Source organism: Phocoena phocoena, chromosome 3 (genome assembly GCF_963924675.1).
Source record: "Phocoena phocoena chromosome 3, mPhoPho1.1, whole genome shotgun sequence".
Taxonomy (NCBI): domain Eukaryota; kingdom Metazoa; phylum Chordata; class Mammalia; order Artiodactyla; family Phocoenidae; genus Phocoena; species Phocoena phocoena.
Window position 1 is genome coordinate 109,323,013 of NC_089221.1, and position 19,986 is coordinate 109,342,998.

A 19,986-nucleotide genomic window follows, 5' to 3' on the forward strand; every position below is an offset into this window, starting at 1 on the left:
GGTTTAGAGAACACGTAGCATGCTGTTTTTTGTTTTGTTTCTTTTAAATGGATGAATAATCTCATACCATGGATTTGATGTACCACAATGCAACCATTTTAGCATTCATGCCACCTACAAAGGATCTCAAAGTCACCAGAGAGCAATATGATATTGCTGAGAATTAAAACAAACGTGGGTGGGATGAATGATGAGCTAGTAAAGAAGGAGGGTGATGGATAAACATTTCTGCCTATGGATGGAAGGAGTTTTTTGAGATATGTGCTTCAAGGTCAGAGGCTTTAAGAAGACATATTTTCTGGCTAATGTGCTTGTGCAGAAAAGCAGAGGATATCTGCATATTTAACAAGGTCCCCAGAATTTGAGCTCTTTGAGATCAGAGGCCTATATCGTGAGTCTTCTCCATATTTCACAGAGTGGATATTGCTGAAGAAAAAAAGGTTAAATATATTCTTTGTCTGCATTGTGTTACCTAAGTGATTGTAAAATAAGGTGTTTTTTGTTTTAATTGGAAAATAATAAAGAACAGTACTGAAAGAGAAAAAAAAAAGCTCTAGGAAGCTATTCTTTTTTTTTTTTTTTTTTTTTGCGGTACGCGGGCCTCTCTCCGTTGTGGCAGCCTCTCCCGTTGCCACGGCTCACGGGCCCAGCCGCTCCGCGGCACGTGGGATCCTCCCGGACCGGGGCACGAACCCGTGTCCCCTGCATCGACAGGCGGACTCCCAACCACTGCGCCACCAGGGAAGCCCGGAAGCTATTCTTTATTTCAGATGTGTTCTTAAACTTCTGTCCTTTGGTTTTTTATATTCGTCTTTGCCCTAAACTATCTTTATAGTTTGTATTCTAAGGTAGGTTAATGTGATTCAACAACCATTTATTCAGTACCTGTTGTGCTAGGCACTAAGAACAGAACAATGGTCAGTCTTTATGGAACTTAGAGCACCGTATTAGAAGATAAACAATAAAGTGTTCAGTCACAGTCCTTTGGCTGCCATATCAGGAGAGGTAGAGGGGCTGTTCAGGTACATAGGCAGAGCTCCAAATCCCAAACTTGGTGGGTCAGGAAGAGGTTCTTAAAGAAAACAATTTTGAGCAACCTAAATGTCCATCAACAGAGGAATGGATAAAGAAGAACATGATACCTGTATACAACGGAATATTACTCAGCCATAAAAAGGAACGAAATTGGGTCATTTGTAGAGACGTGGATGGACCTAGAGACTGTCATACAGAGTGAAGTAAGTCAGAAAGAGAAAAACAAATATCGCATATTAACGCATATATGTGGAATCTAGAAAAAATGGTATAGACCATCTTATTTGCAAAACAGAAGTAGAGACACAGACATAGAGAACAAATATATGGACACCAAGGGGGGATGGGGGAGGGTGGGATGAATTGGGAGTTTGGGATTGACATATATACACTATTGATACTATGTATAAAATAGATAACTAATGAGAACCTACCTTATAGCTCAGGGAACTCTACTCAGTGCTCTGCGGTGACCTAAATGGGAAGGAAGTCCAAAAGGAGGTGTGTATATATATATATATATATATATATATATATATATATACACATATATACATATAGGTGATTCACTTTGCTGTACAGTAGAAACTAACAACATTGTAAAGCAACTATACTCCAATAAAAAATTAATTACAAAAAAAAGAAAATTTTGTATGCAAGTTGTCTATTTAAACTCATTTGTATTTTTGTGTTTTATATATTTAGAGACTTTTTATAATTGCAGAGTTAAATATTTTAATGTCCTATAAATTATTTATATCCTAAATGCCTCTGTGATTTTCACACTCTTACAAACCATGCCATTGAAATATTTTTTTAATTGACAGTTAACATACAACATTGTATTAGTTTTAGGTGTACAACATAATGGTTATATATAATCATTTCATTATGTATACAACATATATGTGTATATAGTGAAATGATTACCACAGTAAGTTTTTAGTTAATATCCATGACCATACACAGTGACAAATTTTTTGTGATGAGAACTTTTAAGATTTACTGTTAGCGTCTTTCAAATACACAATACAGTATTTTTAACATTTATTTTATTGAAGTAGTTGATTTACAATGTTATGTTAATTTCTGCTATACAGCAAAGTGATTCAGTTATACATATATACATTCTTTTTCATATTCTTTTCCATTATGGTTTATTACAGGATATTGAATATAGTTCCCTGTGCTATACAGTAGGACTTTGTTGTTTATTCATTCTATTTATAGTAGTTTGCATCTGCTAATCCCAAACTCCCAGTCCATCCCTCCCGTACTGGCCCTCCCCTTTGGCAACCACAAGTCTGTTCTCTATGTCCGTGAGTCTGTTTCTGTTTCTAGATAAGTTTATTTATGTCATATTTTAGATTCCACATGTAAGTGATATCATATGATATTTGTCTTTCTCTTTCTGACTTACTTCACTTAGTATGATAATCTTTAGATCCATCTATGTTGCTGCAAATGGCATTATTTTATTATTTTTTGTGTTTGAGTAGTATTCCACTGTGTATTTATACCACATCTTCTTTATGCATTTATCTGTTGATGAACATTTAGGTTGCTTCTGTGTCTTGGTTATTGTGAATAGTGTTGCTATAAACATAGGGGTGCATGAATCTTTTCATATTATAGTTCCAAATATATGCCTAGGAGTAGGATTGCTGGGTCATATGGAAACTCTATTTTTAGCTCCCCCCATCTATATATACATTTATTTCCCTTTCCTGAAAAAAACTTAGTTCAAACTAGTAGCATATGCTCCCTTTCAAATTTGAGTTACGTGCGTTTCCTTTGTTGTTTGGCTTGGTTTGGGGAAGAGAGAGAGTTAACCAAAGCATCCCAAAGTGCTGGGCGACCACCAGCCACACTCTCCACACGCCCAAGCCACGGGACTTCACAGAGTGCTCAGTAGTCAGTCATTGGAGGGAAGCTACTCAGGGTCAGCATTCTAAGGACATTCTAGCCTCGTGGTGACTTCACAGTACAGCTGAATTGTCAACCTGATCGTACGGACAGGGGACTACGGTGTCCCCACCTGCGTGCACTGTGGGACGGGGTGTGCCAGCTTGTGTGGGAACACTCCCAGAGGAAGGAGCCTGCTGGGTCCTCAGGAGTGGAGGCAGCACCAGCAGCCTCCCCTAAAGGTCCAGGCAGTGACTGCTGTAGGTTTCGTGGGCCATGGCATCTGTGACTTATCTTCTCCCTGCCGCCGGCGTAGCCACAGAAGCAGCCACAGGCGTTGCGCGGTGCATGGTGGGGCTGTGTGCTGTTAAAACTTGATTCATGATAGCCGGTGGCTGAGCAGGCCCAGGCTTCGGGTGTGTGAGCCTCTGTCCACTTGGTGCTTCAGAGGGACGCCACGGCCTGCCCTGAGCTCTTAGCCACTGGGGCGTGGACATAGAGCAGCTTAGACAGGAGGTGATGCCGCTGGAGCTCCGCGTGCCTCTTTCTGACTGTAATTTTCATCGGCCTCAAACCTTAAGACTGAGGATATTCAAGGTGTAAAAATACTCCAGTATGGGGGGCTTCCCTGGTGGCACAGTGGTTGAGAATCTGCCTGCTAATGCAGGGGACACAGGTTTGAGCCCTGGTCTGGGAGGATCCCACATGCCGTGGAGCAACTAGGCCCGTGAGCCACAACTACTGAGCCTCGTGTCTGGAGCTTGTGCTCCGCAACGAGAGGCCGTGATAGTGAGAGGCCTGTGCACTGCGATGAAGAGTGGCTCCCGCTTGCCACAACTAGAGAAAGCCCTCGCACAGAAACGAAGACCCAACACAGCAAAAATTAATTAATTAATAAACTCCTACCCAACATCTTCTTAAAAAAAAAATACTCCAGTATAAATATAGATCTCTTCCTATAATATTTTAAACTTATGTAATTTGAACTTCAATTTTGGTGAACTGACCACCGTCTAGTTGCTTATCCTAGAGCATTAAGTAGAAATAAATAAGTACTGTAGTGCGATCAGTGTTCTCAAATGCTCGCTCTGCTGTCCCGGCACTCGGCGCAGTCAGCATGGTTCGCCCTGACCACGGGTCCCTGCTTTCTGGTGGGCTTGCTGTGCAGTTTCCTTTGTTCACAGAGAGACATGTAGTTCCTAGTTAACCACAGTTAGTAGAAGTGAATGAGTATTGCATAGAACATGTAGCAAAGATGCACACTTGCCTGTGTGTCCACAGCGTCCAGAGCCTGAGGGAGGCACGCATGTCTGTGCAGAGCTTGGAGCCCGAGCGACGTGCTGTGTTGGGGCTACACACAGATGCCGTGATAGAGCTGACGGGGAGGGGGCCACCGCTTCCTTCTGCCCTGAGCGGGAGATGTGCTTCCAGAGCTACACTTTGGGAAAGAAGCCTCAGGCGGGCTGGGGACACCTGAGACCCACCCGGACACCTCGGCCTCAGCAGTTTGGGAGCCCGCAGTGCGGGGCTGAGGCAGGGATGGCCACGGGGGCAGCTGTGTGCTGTTGACTTTCCCTAACCCAAGGAGGAGGTGCTGCTGTAACCATCAGGAAGATGGTTTCCTGCAGCGGGTGGTGTCGGCCCCGCAGGCCGGCCCCGGGGTGGGGGGCAGCATGAGGAAGTGTCCCAGGATGCCACTGGCGTGGTTTCTTCTGCTCAGACCACCTCCCGTGTGCTCCCGGTCAGGCCAGCCCCTGACCAGCTGGGAGGGCTGGACTCCAGGGTCCTGCTGCGGGACGGCTGTGGGGGGGCGCCAGGCTGTCAGGCAGGCAGAGACCCACGACGACTGGGTAGAGCATGGGTCTGGGGAGGAGTCCTGTCCCGAGTCCACGGAGAGGAACCGGCTGGCCCTGGAACATGGGCTTTCCCATCTGTGATGAACTTAGTGCTCAGAAACACTCTGCACGTTCAGAGTTCTCTGCAGACGCAATTCCCCAGGTGACTCTTGCCTCTGGAGGGAGGAGAGGAGCCTAGGATGGGGGTCGGTGTCCTGCCTGCTTTCCCCCAGCCCTCGGGCCTCAGTTTCCTGGTGGTGGATTGGGGCCCTGGCCGGGCAGGTTCGGATCCCCAAGTTTTAGAAACTTTATAGACGGCAGCGATTCACATCCTCGCAGTGACCCCTGACCTGTGCTCCATCACTTCCTGGGTGACAGTGCGGTGAGGTGCCAGGGCCTCAGGACGAAGCCTGCAGAGGCCACTGCCATCCCAGGGGGAGCCCTGTGCGAGTGGCCGTGTTGGCTGGCCTGAGCCCCTCTGTGTGGGTGGGCGGGGTCTCCCAGGTCCAGCTGTGACCAACGTGCCTACCATGGCAGTGCTGTGGCACTCACGGCCACCTGTGCCGTGGGCCAGGACGTGTGTCCATGGAGGGGTGCCCCTAACTGGCCTGCTGCCCTGGACACAGGACAGATAGCGTCAGGGCAGTTGGATTCCTGGGAAGCATTCCCCAGGGGCTGCCATGGGCTTCCCCCAGGACCAAAACCAGGACCACAGGGCCCAGAGCATTACCTGCTAGGCTGTGGCCATGTCCATGCAAAGGGACACATTGCCAAGGGCCTACTGTGACAGCAGAAGGCCCGGCCTCTGGCCCTCCCCTGGCCTGGCCCTGCCCTGCGGTTTCTGCACTCCAGGGCAGGGAGGACGGGGAAGGCTGCTCACGGAGGTTCCAGAGAGGCCAGAGGAACCACAGTGGCTGGAGGAGCAAGGAGAGAGCCGGCAGGCCACCCGCAGCCTCTAGTCCAGGGCCCGGCCCCTGGGGGTCTTCCCCGCTCAGGGCTAGGAGACAGGGACTGCTGGGAGGGAGTCACAGAGACGGAATATTCTGAGTCTTCCCTGAGCCATTCTGAGAATAAACATGCATCACTGTTTCCTATTTCTTCTCAAAGAAGCGAAATGAATTGCCCTTAGTTTCCATTTTGAAATCTTGTGACATCACACTTCGAGTCACTTTGATCGACAGAGGAGGCGTCTTCCTTTGCACTGCAGCCCTCAGCTCGGCGCCCGCCATCAGCGCAGACCTGGTCCTCGGTTTGTGTGCCTGAGCGCGTGTGCGTGCATGCGTGTGCGTGTGTTGTGGGTGCTTAGTGCGTGTGTGCGTAGGTGCGTGCGTGGGTGAATGTGCGTGCGTGCATGTGTGCATGGGTGTGCAAGCGTGCACGGTGTGCCCTGCCTCCCATACCTGCGTGGTGCTCTCTGGGCACTGCGGCGCCCTGTCCAGGGCTCCGTCTGCTTTATCGGTGCTGCTGGTTGGTGCCTTGGTGCTTGCGGGTCAGCACCCCCAGACAGCGTCTGCCCACCAGCTCCTTTAAAACACCCCCTTTGCTGCAAACCAGTGGCCGGTGTGGTCTGGCCCTGGGAGACACTTTGGAAAGGGTCATCTGCCCACTTCCTGGCAGGGACGAGGCAGTTGTGTTAGGAAAAGTGAGTCGGGGCCAAAGCTGGGGTCGAGGGGAGTGCGGGTCCGTGGGGGAGGGAGGCCTGGTGCCTCCGCGGCCGTCCAGCCCTGGGTCAGAGTTCTGCCTGCAAGCACAGGAATATGACGAAGTGTGAGGCGGCAGGGGGGGACCAGGCGACAGGAGAAGGCCCCACCGGCTACTTGTCTCCCTGCACCTTCTGGTCGTAGGTGCCCGCGTGCTTGTAGCCCGGCACGTAGCCCGACTCGTCCACCAGGTCCATGTGGCCCGCCCTGCCCTTGCCCCTTCTGGACGGGTCGAAGCATTCCTTGTGGGAGCCCGTGAACTTGGTGGTGTCCGTGAGCCGTGACACGGTGAGCGAGGAGATGGCTTTCATCACCCCCGAAATGATGGGGGCCTTGCCCTCACTGAGCCTGTGCACCTCTTGGGTGGCCTCCTCACGGCTCTTGTCTTTGAATCTCTTCTTGGCCAGCTCCTCCAGAGCTTCCTTGAACTGCTCAAATGTGATGGTCCTGCAGGACTTGCCCTTGATCTTGCTGAAGATGATGTCCACGTCGGTGACGGTTATGTTCCTGCCATCGATCACCTGGCCGTCCCTGCACAGCTTGGACCAGTTCTTGCCATGCATCTCCTTACAGGTGGCCCTGGTGTACCAGTGCACCGTAAACCTCCTCCAGGGCGCTGGGCTCTGGGCCGTGGTGGCTGCCCCTTCACTGGCGTCCTCCGACTCTAGTGACAGCCTCTTGGCTGCCTTGTCCTTCGTGGGGTCCCCTGGGGACTTGGGGGGCGTCTTGTTGGCAGGCTTGGGGGGCTTGGGCTTGCTGTCAGCCAGGCTCAGAGATGCGGCAACTGCAGCAGGTGCCTCTGCGACTCAGGCGAATGACCCAGTCTATTTTTAGTTTTCTGAGGCACCTTCATACTGTTTTCTGTAGTGGCTGCACCAATTTACATTCCTACCAACAAGTAAGAGGGTTCGCTTTTTTCCACACCCTCTCCAGCATTTGTTATTTGTAAATTTTTTTCTGATGGCCCTTCTGACTGGTGTGAGGTGGTACCTCACTGTAGTTTTGATTTGCATTTCTCTAATGATTAGTGATGTTGAGCAGGTTTTCATGTGCCTATTGGTCATCTGTATGTCTTCTTTGGAGAAATGTCTATTTAGGTCTTTTGCCTGTTTTTCAATTGGGTTTTTTTAATTGTTGAGTTTTGTGAACTGTTGGTATATTTTGGAAATTAAGCCCTTGTCAGTCATATCATTTGCAGATATTTTCTCCCAGTCTATAGGTTGTCTTTTCATTTTGTTTATGGTTTCCTTTGCTGTACAAAAGCTTGTAAATTTGATTAGGTCCCATTTGTTTACTTTTGCTTTTATTTCTATTGCCTTAGGAGACTGACCTAAGAAAACATTGATATGATCTATGTCAGAGAATGCTTTGCCTCTGTTCTTTTCTAGTTTTATGGTGTCATGTCTTATGTCTAAGTCTTTAAGGCATTTGAAGTTTATTTTTTGTGTGTGGTGTGAGGGTGTGTTCTAACCTCATTGTTTTACATGCACCTGTCCAACTTTCCCAGCACCACTTGCTGAAGAGACTGTTTTCCATGGTATATTCTTGCTTCTTTTGTCAAAGATTTGACCATAGGTATATGGATTTATTTCTGGGCTCTCTATTCTGTTCCATTGATCCATGTTTGTTTTTGTGCCAATACCACACTGTTTGGTTTACTGTAGCTTTGTAGTGTACAATACAGTATTTTTAACTATAGTTACCATGCTGTACATTGCATCACCAGAGCTTATCTCTCTTATAACTCGAAGTTTGTACTTTTTGACCAGCCTCACCCATTTCACACACACACCCTGATCCTACCTTTGACAACCACAAATCTTTTCTCTGTGTCTATGTGTTCCATTTTTGGTGGTTGTTGTGTGCTGTTTTTCTTTTATGCCAATACCGTACTGTTTTGATTGTTATAGATTTGTAGTATAGTTTGAAATGAGGAAGTGTGATGTTGTCAGCCTTGTTCTTTTTCAAGATTGTTTTGGCTCTTCAGGGTCTTTCATGTTACAAATTTTAGGATTGTTTGTTCTGTTTCTGTGAAAAATGCCATTGAAATGTTGATAAGAATTGCATTGAGGGCTTCCCTGGTGGTGCAGTGGTTGAGAGTCTGCCTGCCGATGCAGGGGACACGGGTTTGTGACCCGGTCCGGGAAGATCCCACATGCCGTGGAGCGTCTGGGCCCGTGAGCCATGGCCGCTGAGCCTGCACGTTCGGAGCCTGTGCTCCGCAATGGGAGAGGCCACAACAGTGAGAGGCCCGCGTACTGCAAAAAAAACAATTGCGTTGAATGTGTAGATTGCCTTTGGTAGTATGGACATTTTAATGATAATATTAATTCTTCCAATCCGTGAGGACACAATATCTTTCCATTTATTTGTGTTTTCAGTTTCTTTCATCAGTGTCTTATAGTTTTCAGGGTACCAGTCTCTCCCTCCTTGGTTAAATATATTCCTAGATATTTTATTCATTTGTATGCAATTGTTAATAGGGTTTTTTCTTAATTGCTCTTTCTGATGTTTATTCCATTCATTATTAGTGTATGGAAATGCAACAGATTTTTTTGTATTGCTTTTGTATCCTACAACTTTACCGAATTTGTTTATTAGTTCTAACAGTTTCTTGGTGGATTCTTTTTTTTTTTTTTTTTGGTGGATTCTTTAGGATTTTCTTTATATAATGTCATGTCATGTTCAAACAGTGACAGTTTTACTACTTTCCAATTTGGATGCCTGTATTTCTTTTTCTTGCCTGGTTGCTCTGGCTAGGACTTGCAAAACTGTGTTGAATGAAAGTAGTGGGTAGGCATCCTGATCTTGTTCCTGATCTTAGAGGGAAAGCTTTCAGGTTTTCACCATTGAGTATGATGTTAGCTGTAGGCTTCTCATATATGGTCTTCATTATGTTGAGGTATATTCCCTCTGTACTCACTTTGTTGAGAGGTTTTTGTCATAAACAGATATTGAATTTTGTCAAGTGCTTTTTTGGCATTTATTACATGATCATATGATTTTTATCCTTCATTTTATTGATGTGGTGTATCACGTTTATTTGCTGATATTGAAAAATCCTTGCATCTGGAATAAATGCCACTTGATCATGGTATATGATCCTTTTAATGTATTGTTGAATTCAGTTTGCTACCATTTTGTTGAGGGTTTTTGCATCTATGTTCAACTGGGACATTGGCCTGTAATTTTCTTAATAGTGTGCTTGTTTGGTTTTAGTATTAGGCTAATGCTGGACTCAAAATGAGTTTGGACGTGTACCTTCCTCTTCTATTCTTTTATTTATTTTTTAAAATCTTGACCTAAATTTTGATTTGGGGCCATAATTGATTTAAAACATGTTTATTTTAAGAAATTAATTTTTAAATGATACATTTAATATGACCATAAGAGAGAAGCTTTTTCAGGGGCCTAAAATACAGGAAATAAATCACGATCTTAGTGTGGTTCCTGGTTGAGATCTGACAACTTCCTAAACTAATGTTGTTTTGGTACTTTGATATCTAATATAGAGAGCAAGGTTAGGAATTTTATAATCAATAAAATAATCACAGTGAAAAATAGTATACTGCATGTAAATATACTTGTAATATGTTTGGCCTAATTAAAGTATTAGCAATTAATGAATATAGAAAAATTCAATTGTAGGATGCCTTTTGATTTCAAAGATTGCATAATAAGATAAATTGTGTGAAGGGATAGAGTAATGAATATCTGACAGTTTTTCTGGTTATTTACCACTTTTTGAATGTCCTTGTCTTACTTCAGGAATTTCCATCTCTATGAGTTCTAAATTCCCAGGATAGGATCTAGAATATTCATTTCCTCAGTTTCCTTTGCACCTCAGGCACATGTATTTAACATAGGTGCAGCACACTACCTGTACTGTATTCAGAAGTGAGCTTGAGAAAAGAGGCTTGGCGCAGAACTCATTTTGCTGGCAGGAGTTAGCATCAGTGGTTGCGGAGTCAAGTTACTGATCCAGAAGTGTCAGTGGTGTGGTAGCAGGAACAGATGCAGTAAAGTTGAGTTTCTGGCAGCATCCAAAGTATAGCATGTTGTGCTCCATGAGGGTAGAAATAGTGGTAGTTATTTCTAGTGCTCCATAGGCAGCAGCAGTTTTTGTCATCAGGCCAGTTCTATGGTATGTCTTTGGACATTGTTCCTGGAAGCTTAGACTCAAACCTGCCTGATTCTTAAGCCTTCACAGTAATTCCTTGAGTTAGATTAATAAACTGTTAATGAATACCTTTTCTGCCTCATTAGCCAGAGTCAGCTTCTGTTACTTATAACTAAGAACAACAGAAGTTGTTGCCAGAAGTGAGATACTGAAAATTACACAACCTAAAATGTGAAATTAGTTGAATGGAAGACAGGAATAGAGGGGAGTGTTGTTAACATGGACCTGACCATTACAGGCCTTAAGCTGGTGGCCCTTGTTATGTAGTAGTGAAGGTAAGGTTAGTGCCACTTAACTGTTTTTTGGGAGTACAGCTACAGCAATAAGGGACATAATCAGAATGTCAATGTGTGCTCGTTATTGCTTCCTGCTTTCAGCAAAATATTGAAAAAGAGGATTAATGCAGGTTAAGCTAGTCAGTCTTCAAAGCAAAGATGGAAAGAAGTACTACTTTGTGAAGGGACACTTCTTGCTACAACCTGGAATCTGATTGAGGGTCCTATAATTTAGAGCCTTGCAGGCCTAAAAATGCCAGTTGCACCTATCCACTAAAACTAAAGCCAATACAAGCAGGGGGTCTTTTAGCTCTAATATAAGATCAGTGCCCCAAGCTTTCTCATTTGCCAGACAAAGATCAGATATATGATGCATTTACTCACTGGAGCCTATAATTTTTCATTGTGTTAAGAAGTGTCCATTAAGCTAAGAGTTAAGGAGATGAGACAGCATAGAGACCATAACCAGAGAATGAAAATCTTCATGCTTAGTAACTGTGTCAACATGTTTGCCTGTGGCTACTTGCACATGGAAATGACTGGAAAAAAACAGATTGGAAGTTATAAAGTTTTTGAATAAGTTGTATTGCCAAGAAACCCCAAGTTTGGTTAGCTCTCTTTCACTCTTAAGGCCATCCCTGGGTCCCTTAACTCATATCAACAGGAAGTGGATTATGAAAGCTTCAGAGCCTCAAAGAAGGGCATTTTTTGTAATATCTCCATCTGGATCCCCTAGAGGACAGACCAGAAGCCTTGAAGGACAGTGGACAATAGAGGGTCTTTGGGTCTCCCAGAAAACAGGATTAGGTGTTGCCAATTTGGCTGACTGGAGTTTATTGCTCTGCCAAAAGCAAGGAGCTTTTGCTCCTCTGTCCAGAAGGATTAGGATTTAGGATTTGCTGTGGAGCAGTAACTGCCATGTGTTTTCCATTCCAGGTTTTTATTGCTGTATCCTGTTTATTCTTTACTATGGTCCAGTAGGTATCTACCATGTGAGCCACAGCTGGACCTAATGGAAAGGCTAGCACATCAGCTAGAGATCCTTGATTTGAACATGGATGAGATCTTAGGGGTCAAGTAGTAAACGGATGTAGTATTCTATATATCGGAAGGAGGGTGCATATTCATGTTGTGTAGCTAAAAGGGTGAATGGGTTGTTGCTTCTCAATATCCTTTCTTTCTCACTAACTGAAAAATTGTGTTCAGAGTACGGTGTGACAGGGGAGGAAAAAATATGATATCTCAGACCATGTGACACCTTTCTGGTCAGTGTAAGCAGCTGTCTACTGAATGTTGCTTCCAGTAAAACTACTGTTTTCCTGTTAAAAGGCAGAGGCCGAGCTAGCACTCTCTTTTTTGCCCTTTTCCCCTCTTCCTACCGGGAATGCAGATGTGATGTGACAGCAGCAGTGAAGACAGAAACCATACATGAAGAGGAGCAGAACAGGAAAAAAAAGAAGAGCCTGGGTCCTTGGTGGTACTAAGGACCTGCAGTAGCCTAGGGTTGCCTTAATCTATATTTCTTGATATGTGAGAAAGTTAAATCTCTTACTTAAACCACTATTTGTTGGACTTTTGGTTAATCTGTCTTTTCCACTAGCTTGTGAACTGTTTGAAGCTGAGGAGACTTTTTTTTTAATTGAGGTATAGTTGACATATAACACTATACTAGTTTCAAGTATACAACATAATGATTTTATATATATATATATATATATATTTGATCCTTTTAATTTGTTGTTGGATTCTGTTTGCTAGTATTTTGTTGAGGATTTTTGTGTCTATATTCATCAGTGATATTGGTCGGTAATTTTCTTTTTTTTGTAGTATCTTTGTCTGGTTTTGGTATCAGAGTGATGGTAGCCTCATAGAATGAGTTTGGGAGTGTTCCTTCCTCTGCAATTTTTTGGAGGAGTTTGAGAAGGATGGATGTTAGCTCTTCTCTAAATGTTTGATAGAATTCACCTGTGAAGCCATGTGGTCCTGGACTTTTGTTTGTTGGAAGATTTTTTTTTTTTTTTTTTTTTTTTTTGCAGTACATGGGCCTCTCACTGCTGTGGCCTCTCCCGATGCGCAGGCTCAGTGGCCATGGCCCACGGGCCCAGCCGCTCCGCGGCATGTGAGATCCTCCCAGACCGGGGCACGAACCCTTGTCCCCTAGCATCGGCAGGCGGACTCTCAACCGCTGCGCCACCAGGGAAGCCCGGTTGGAAGATTTTTAATCACAGTTTCAATTTCATTACTTGTGATTGGTCTGTTTATATTTTCTATTTCTTCCTGGTTCAGTCTTGGAAGGTTATACCTTTCTAAGAATTTGTCCATTTCTTCCAGGTTGTTCATTTTATTGGCATGGAGTTGCTTGTAGTAGTCTCTTAGGATGCTTTGTATTTCTGTGGTGTCTGTTGTTACTTCTCCTTTTTCATTTCTAATTTTATTGATTTGAGTCTTCTCCCTCTTTTTCCTGATGAGTCTGGCTAATGGTTTATCAATTTTGCTTATCTTCTCAGAACCAGTTTTTAGTTTCATGATCTTTGCTTTTGTTTTTTTTGGTTTCTATTTCATTTATTTCTGCTCTGATCTTTATGATTTCTTTCCTTCTACTAACTGGGTTTTGTTTGTTTTCTTTCTCTAGTTCCTTTAGGTGTAACGTTAGAGTGTTTGAGATTTTTCTTGTTTCTTGAGGTAGGCTTGTATAGCTATAAACTTCCCTCTTAGAACTGCTTTTGCTGCATCCCATAAGTTTTGAATCATTGTGTTTTCATTGTCATTTGTCTCTAGATATTTTTTGATTTCCTCTTTGATTTCTTCAGTGATCTCTTGGTTATTTAGTAACGTATTGTTTAGCCTCCATGTGTTTGTGTTTTTAACATTTTTTCCCCTGTAATTGATTTCTGATCTCATAGTGTTGTGGTCAGAAAAGATGCTCTGTATGATTTCAATTTTCTTAAATTTACTGAGGCTTGATTTGTGACCCAAGATGTGATCTATCCTGGAGAATGTTCCATGTGCACTTGAGAAGAAAGTGTAATCTGTTTTTGGTTGGAATGTCCTATAAATATCAAATCTATCTGGTCTATTGTGTCATTTAAAGCTTGTGTTTCCTTACTAATTTTCTGTTTGGATGATCTGTCCTTTGGTGTAACTGAGGTGTTAAAATCCCCCACTATTACTGTGTTACTGTTTCCACTTTTATAGCTATTAGCAGTTGCCTTATGTATTGAGGTGCTCCTGTGTTGGGTGCATATATATTTATAATGGTTATATCTTCTTGGGTTGTTCTCTTGATCACTATGTAGTGTCCTTCCTTGTCTCTTATAACATTCTTTATTTTTTTATTATTTTTTTTTTTTGCGGTATGCGGGCCTCTCACTGCCGCGGCCTCTCCCGTCACGGAGCACAGGCTCCGGACGTGCAGGCTCAGCGGCCATGGCTCACAGGCCCAGCCACTCCGCGGCACGTGGGATCCTCCCGGACCGGGGCACGAACCCGTGTCCCCTGCATCGGCAGGCGGACTCCCAACCACTGCGCCACCAGGGAAGCCCCAACATTCTTTATTTTAAAGTCTATTTTATCTGATATGAGTATTGCCACTTCAGCTTTCTTTTGATTTCCATTTGCATGGAATATCTTTTTCCATCCCCTCACTTTCAGTTTGTATGTGTCCCTAGGTGTGAAATATGTTTGTTGTAGACAGCATATATATGGGTCTTATTTTTGTATCCATTCAGCGAGCCTGTGTCTTTTGGTTGGAGCATTTAATCCATTCACATTTAAGGTAATTATCAATATGTATGTTCCTATTACTATTTTCTTAATTGTTATGGGTTTGTTTTTGTCGGTCCTTTTCTTCTTTTGTGTTTCCCACTTAGAGTAGTTCCTTTAGCATTTGTTGTAGAGCTGGCTTGGTGGTGCTGAATTCTCTTAGCTTTTGCTTGTCTGTAAAGGTTTTGATTTCTCCATCGAATCTGAATGAGATCCTTGCTGGGTAGAGTAGTTTTGGTTGTAGGTTCTTCCCTTTCATTACTAAATATATCATGCCACTCCCTTCTGGCTTGTAGAGTTTCTGCTGAGAAATCAACTGTTAACCTTATGGGAGTTCCCTTGTATGTTATTTGTCATTTTTCCCTTGTTGCTTTTGATAATTTTTCTTTGTCTTTAATTTTTGTCAATTTGATTACTATGTGTCTTGCCGTGTTTGTTTCTCCTTGGGTTTATGCTGCCTGGAACTCTCTGTGCTTCCAGGACTTGGGTGGCTGTTTCCTTTCCCATGTTAGGGAAGTATTTGACTACAATCTCTTCAAATATTTTCTCAGGTCCTTTCTCTCTCTCTTCTCCTTCTTGGACCCCTATAATGTGAATGTTGCTGTGTTTAACGTTGTCCCAGAGGTCTCTTAGGCTGTCTTCATTTCTTTTCATTCTTTTTTCTTTATTCTGTTCCGTGGCAGTGAATTACACCATTCTGTCTTCCAGGTCACTCATCTGTTCTTTTGCCTCAGTTATTCTGCTGTTGATTTCTTCCACTGTATTTTTCATTTCAGTTATTGTATTGTTCATCTCTGTTTGTTTGTTCTTTAATTCTTCTACATGTTTGTTCTTTAATTCTTCTACGTCTTTGTTAAACATTTCTTGTATTTTCTCGATCTTTGCCTCCATTCTTTTTCTGAGGTCCTGGATCATCTTCACTATCATTATTCTGAATTCCTTTTCTGGAAGGTTTCCTATCTCCACTTTCATTTAGTTGTTTTTCTGGGGTTTTATCTTGTTCCTTCATCTGGTACATAGCCCTCTGCCTTTTCATCTTTCTGTGAATGTGGTTTTTGTTCCACAGGCTGCAGGATTGTAGTTGCTCTTGCTTCTGCTGTCTGTCCTCTGTATTTATATATACTTTGAAATGATCACCACAGTAAGTCTAGTTAATCTGTCCCCATATATAGTTACAAAAATTTTTTTGGGGGGGGATAAGTACTTTTAAGATTTTATTAGCAACTTTCAAGTATGCAGTACAGTATTATTAACTAAAGTCACTGTGCTGTACTTAAGAGACTATTATATATTTATTTCTGTATCTTCATTTTGTGATGTAATGTCTAGCAAAAAATAAGCACATGTATGTTTGATAAATGAAACAATTTACTGCCATTGTTAATAAGTTAAAACCTAAATTATAATTTGCTGTCTGGTGAAACCTCCAAATATTTGGTAACAGCAAGTGAGATATAAAAAATGGTTAAATATTACTTATTTAACTGGTTTTCATTTCAGTAAGCCAGATTTACCATGTGGCTCATAAGAGCATTATCTTTAGTCAGATCACTTATTTTTTTGTGAGAATTTCAGTTTTCCTTTTGAATTCATTTAGTAATATCTCTAAAACATTTTTTAATGATTCAGATTTACAGGAAAGGTGCAAGAAAAGTTGAAGAATATGTGAATTTCCTTTATCCAGAATCTACAAATGCTAACATTTTACCACATTTGCTTTATCATCTCTCCCTCATTTTTTTCTTGAACTTTCTGAAGCTAAATACAGGCATAATGTACTGTTTCCCCCAAATGAGCATTTTTCAGATCATAACAGCCCACTTGGGTTTAGATCTGGAGAAATACTTCAGTGTGTATTTCTTAAGAATACTACATTGTGTATTTCCTAAATTTGTAAAGACGTTCTCTTATATGACAACAGTATAATTATCAAAATCAGTATATTAACATTGATTCAGTTCTGTTATTCAAATTTTCCATTTGACCTAAGAGTGCCCTTTATAGCAGAAGAAAAAAAAATGGATTGGATCTCTGGTCTAGGGTCCAATTGAAATTGAAGGTCACACAGATCGCATTCAATCATCGTGTGTGTGTGTGTGTGTGTGTGTGTGTGTTTCCAGCATCGTGATTTAATTAAGGGAGCATATTCATTGTAGAGAATATATTGATGATTGTAAATGTGACTCCTCATTACAGCCTTAAAATTTTTGAAACACCAAAGCACAAAGATGTCAACTATATATCCAAACTACAGGTACAAAACAAGGGCATCCCTGGTGGCGCAGTGGCTGAGAGTCCGCCTGCTGATGCAGGGGACACGGGTTCGTGCCCCGGTCCGGGAAGATCCCACATGCCGCGGAGCGGCTGGGCCCATGAGCCATGGCCACTGAGCCTGCGTGTCCGGAGCCTGTGCTCCGCAACGGGAGAGGCCTCAACAGTGAGAGGCCCGCGTACTGCAAAACAAAACTAAACAAAAACCAAATAAGTACATGTATTTTCCACACTCCAAAATTGAGTACACACTGTACTGTCATAGGGAAGGGGGTTACCAATGATGACCTGACAATAAAGTACTCAAGATTGATATACCAAAATAAAATATAAAATAGGAGTTTATAAAAACAAGTTTGACAGTAGCAGAGAGGACCCTTTTCATTTCTGAGCAAAAATGCATTTCATTATACATACTCTCTCCTAAAATGAATAAATCAGTTACTTGAGAATGTTCTGTTTATTTCTTCCATTATACAACAACATTCTCCGTGTCTTTTGAAAAAAAAATATTGTGCGGGAACTGTGGGATAAGCATGCATGTGAATGGAACAGCACAATTACAGTGGTTCTTACAACTCACTTCTAGATAAGAAGAAAGTGTTATTCATTAGTGTGGCCCCATCTTAGCCAATATTCAGTTTGGAAAGACACTGGGTTAAGATCAGAATGAACTGAAATTCCAAGTTCTAGAATTGATGATTATATATGCCATTGTATTAGTCAGGCTTCTTTTCTTCTTTTTATTGAAGTATAGTTCATCTACAATGTTGTGTTAGTTTCTACTGTACAGAAAAGTGAATTGGCCACACATACACATATATCCACTCTTCTCTACATTCCCCTCCCATACATGTCATTATAGAGTATTGAGAAGAGCTCCCCGAGCTACACAGCAGGTCCCTATGAGCCATCTGCCATTATATGTAGTAGTATGTATATGTTTTTAGTCTTCCTTAATCTGGAGCAGTTCCTTAGTCTTTGTCTTTCATGACCTTGTTCTTTTTTTTGTTTCTGCGGTACGCGACCTCTCACTGCTGTGGCCTCTCCCGTTACGGAGCACAGGCTCCGGACTCGCAGCCTCAGCGGCCATGGCTCACGGGCCCAGCTGCTCCGCGGCATGCGGGATCCTCCCGGACCAGGGCACGAACCCGTGTCCCCTGCATCGGCAGGCGGACTCTCAACCACTGCACCACCAGGGAAGCCCAACCTTGTTCTTTTTGAAGAATATAGGCAAGTTATTTCATAGAATTTGGTGTGAGCATTTTTTGATCATGGCAGTTCACCTGGATTCAGCTCTTCTAAAAACTTTCTATCTTAAGAGCTTTACCTCAGTTGACTCCAGCAGGATGTCTTCCCTAGGACTCAGCATTTGTTGTTGTTGTTCTTGTTGTTTAACAGTGTTTCTCAGTGGGGCCCTATTGTCATTTTGAGCAGATAGTTCTGCACTACACAGACTATCCCACACATCCCTGGCTCCTCTCTAAATTCCAGTAGCATTCTTCAGTTGGTGTGACCACCCAGAACACCTCCAGTTGAGAACCACTGTTATGTAAAATTTGAAATTGCATGCAGGATCTTAGTTCCCCAAACAGGGATGAACCCAGGTGCCCTGCAGTGGAAGCGCAGAGTCCTAACCACTGGACCGCCAGGGAAGTCACTGAAATCTTTAAATTAGGAAAGTGGTCTTGCTTTTTATATAGTTGGTAGCATGAACTAATTTTCCAGTTGATGGTTTTAATTAATTAATTTATTTATTTTTGGCTGTGTGGGGTCTTTGTTGCTGCGCTCAGGCTTTTTCTAGTTGTGGGAAAGGGGGGCTACTCTTCATTGCAGTGCGTAGGCTTCTCACTGCGGTGGCTTTTCTTGTTGCAGAGCACAGGCTCTAGGCGTGTGGGCTCAGCAGTTGTGGCTCGTGGGCTCTAGAGCGGGCACAAGCTCAGTAGTTGCGGTGCACGGGTTTAGTTGCTCCGCGGCATGTGGGATCTTCCTGGACCAGGGCTCAAACCCGTGTCCCCTGCATTGACAGGCAGATTCTTAACCACTGTGCCACCAGGGAAGTCCCCAGTTGATGGTTTTAATTATCATTAATCTGTAATCTGCTACTGACAGTGTGCGTTAGCTGAATTCTAGTCAGTTATTTAGTTATATTTAATAAATTGATGGTAAATGGTTAAGTTGGTCATGTATGTTGTTGTATAATCTGAAATGAGAGTCCTATTAACTATCTCCATTTAAAATCAGGAACGCTACCTTAGAAGTTAACTGAAATAAAATATCACTGGGAAGATTTATTTTAAAACTAGATAATTTACTGTTACAAATTTTAGGGGGAAATGAGTGTATTTGCATTTTATTTTAATTTTAATGATGTTAAATATTCTTCTTGTTTTTCTTTCAGAATTGGTCCCTAGGAAAGACCTTCTTATAGAAAATGTGCCGTATTGTGATCCACCAACTCAGAAGCAATGAATTTTTCTCGAATAAAATTAAGTCTTTATCATTTTTAATTTTAAAGTATATAACTCTGGCTAAACTCCTGGAAATGCAAATATTTTTCTCTGAATTGGCATATTGAAATTGAGTGCATTAAATTATAGTTTCATAATTAAGTTTCACGTTGAAAGAATATTGCTGAAAACTGCAGAACATAGTTAAGTATTTCTAAAGAACATTAGGTAAGAAGACATTTCATTTTCACTGAAAATCAAACTGTATAAAGTGAAATAAATGCTTACGGAGGTATATCATATTCGCTTCGGTTTGACCTTAATGAGTATTTTGGTTTTATCATAGCTATTTGAGAATGAAGTGTTTTGACAGGTTGGTGGGTTTTCTTCCCATGTGAAATGAAACTATTAGATTAAAATTATTAGATTAAGTTAACGTTTAGTCCCTCCCGAAAAGAATTGGTCTAAAAATCACAGTGTGTGCCAACTTTCCACAGAAGGCAGCCTTTGTTCCTAAAGCACTGAAATTATTCCTGTAGCTAACAAATAATTATACAGTTTCCTTTTAGAGAT

At 42.5% G+C, this 19,986-nt stretch overlaps 1 protein-coding gene and 1 pseudogene across 1 annotated transcript in view; one reads left to right on the top strand and one right to left on the bottom strand.

The window, feature by feature from the left end:
• Positions 1–19,492, top strand: part of LYRM7 (LYR motif containing 7) — a 42,556-nt gene extending 23,064 nt beyond the window's left edge. Inside the window, exon 5 of the mRNA XM_065875011.1 lies at positions 19,365–19,492. Coding sequence (XP_065731083.1) covers positions 19,365–19,435 — 71 coding nt within the window. The 3' untranslated portion in view covers positions 19,436–19,492. The remainder of the gene's footprint in view (positions 1–19,364) is intronic.
• On the bottom strand, positions 6,589–8,321 carry LOC136121622 (tubulin polymerization-promoting protein pseudogene; annotated as a pseudogene).
• Positions 19,493–19,986: the final 494 nt, after the last annotated feature.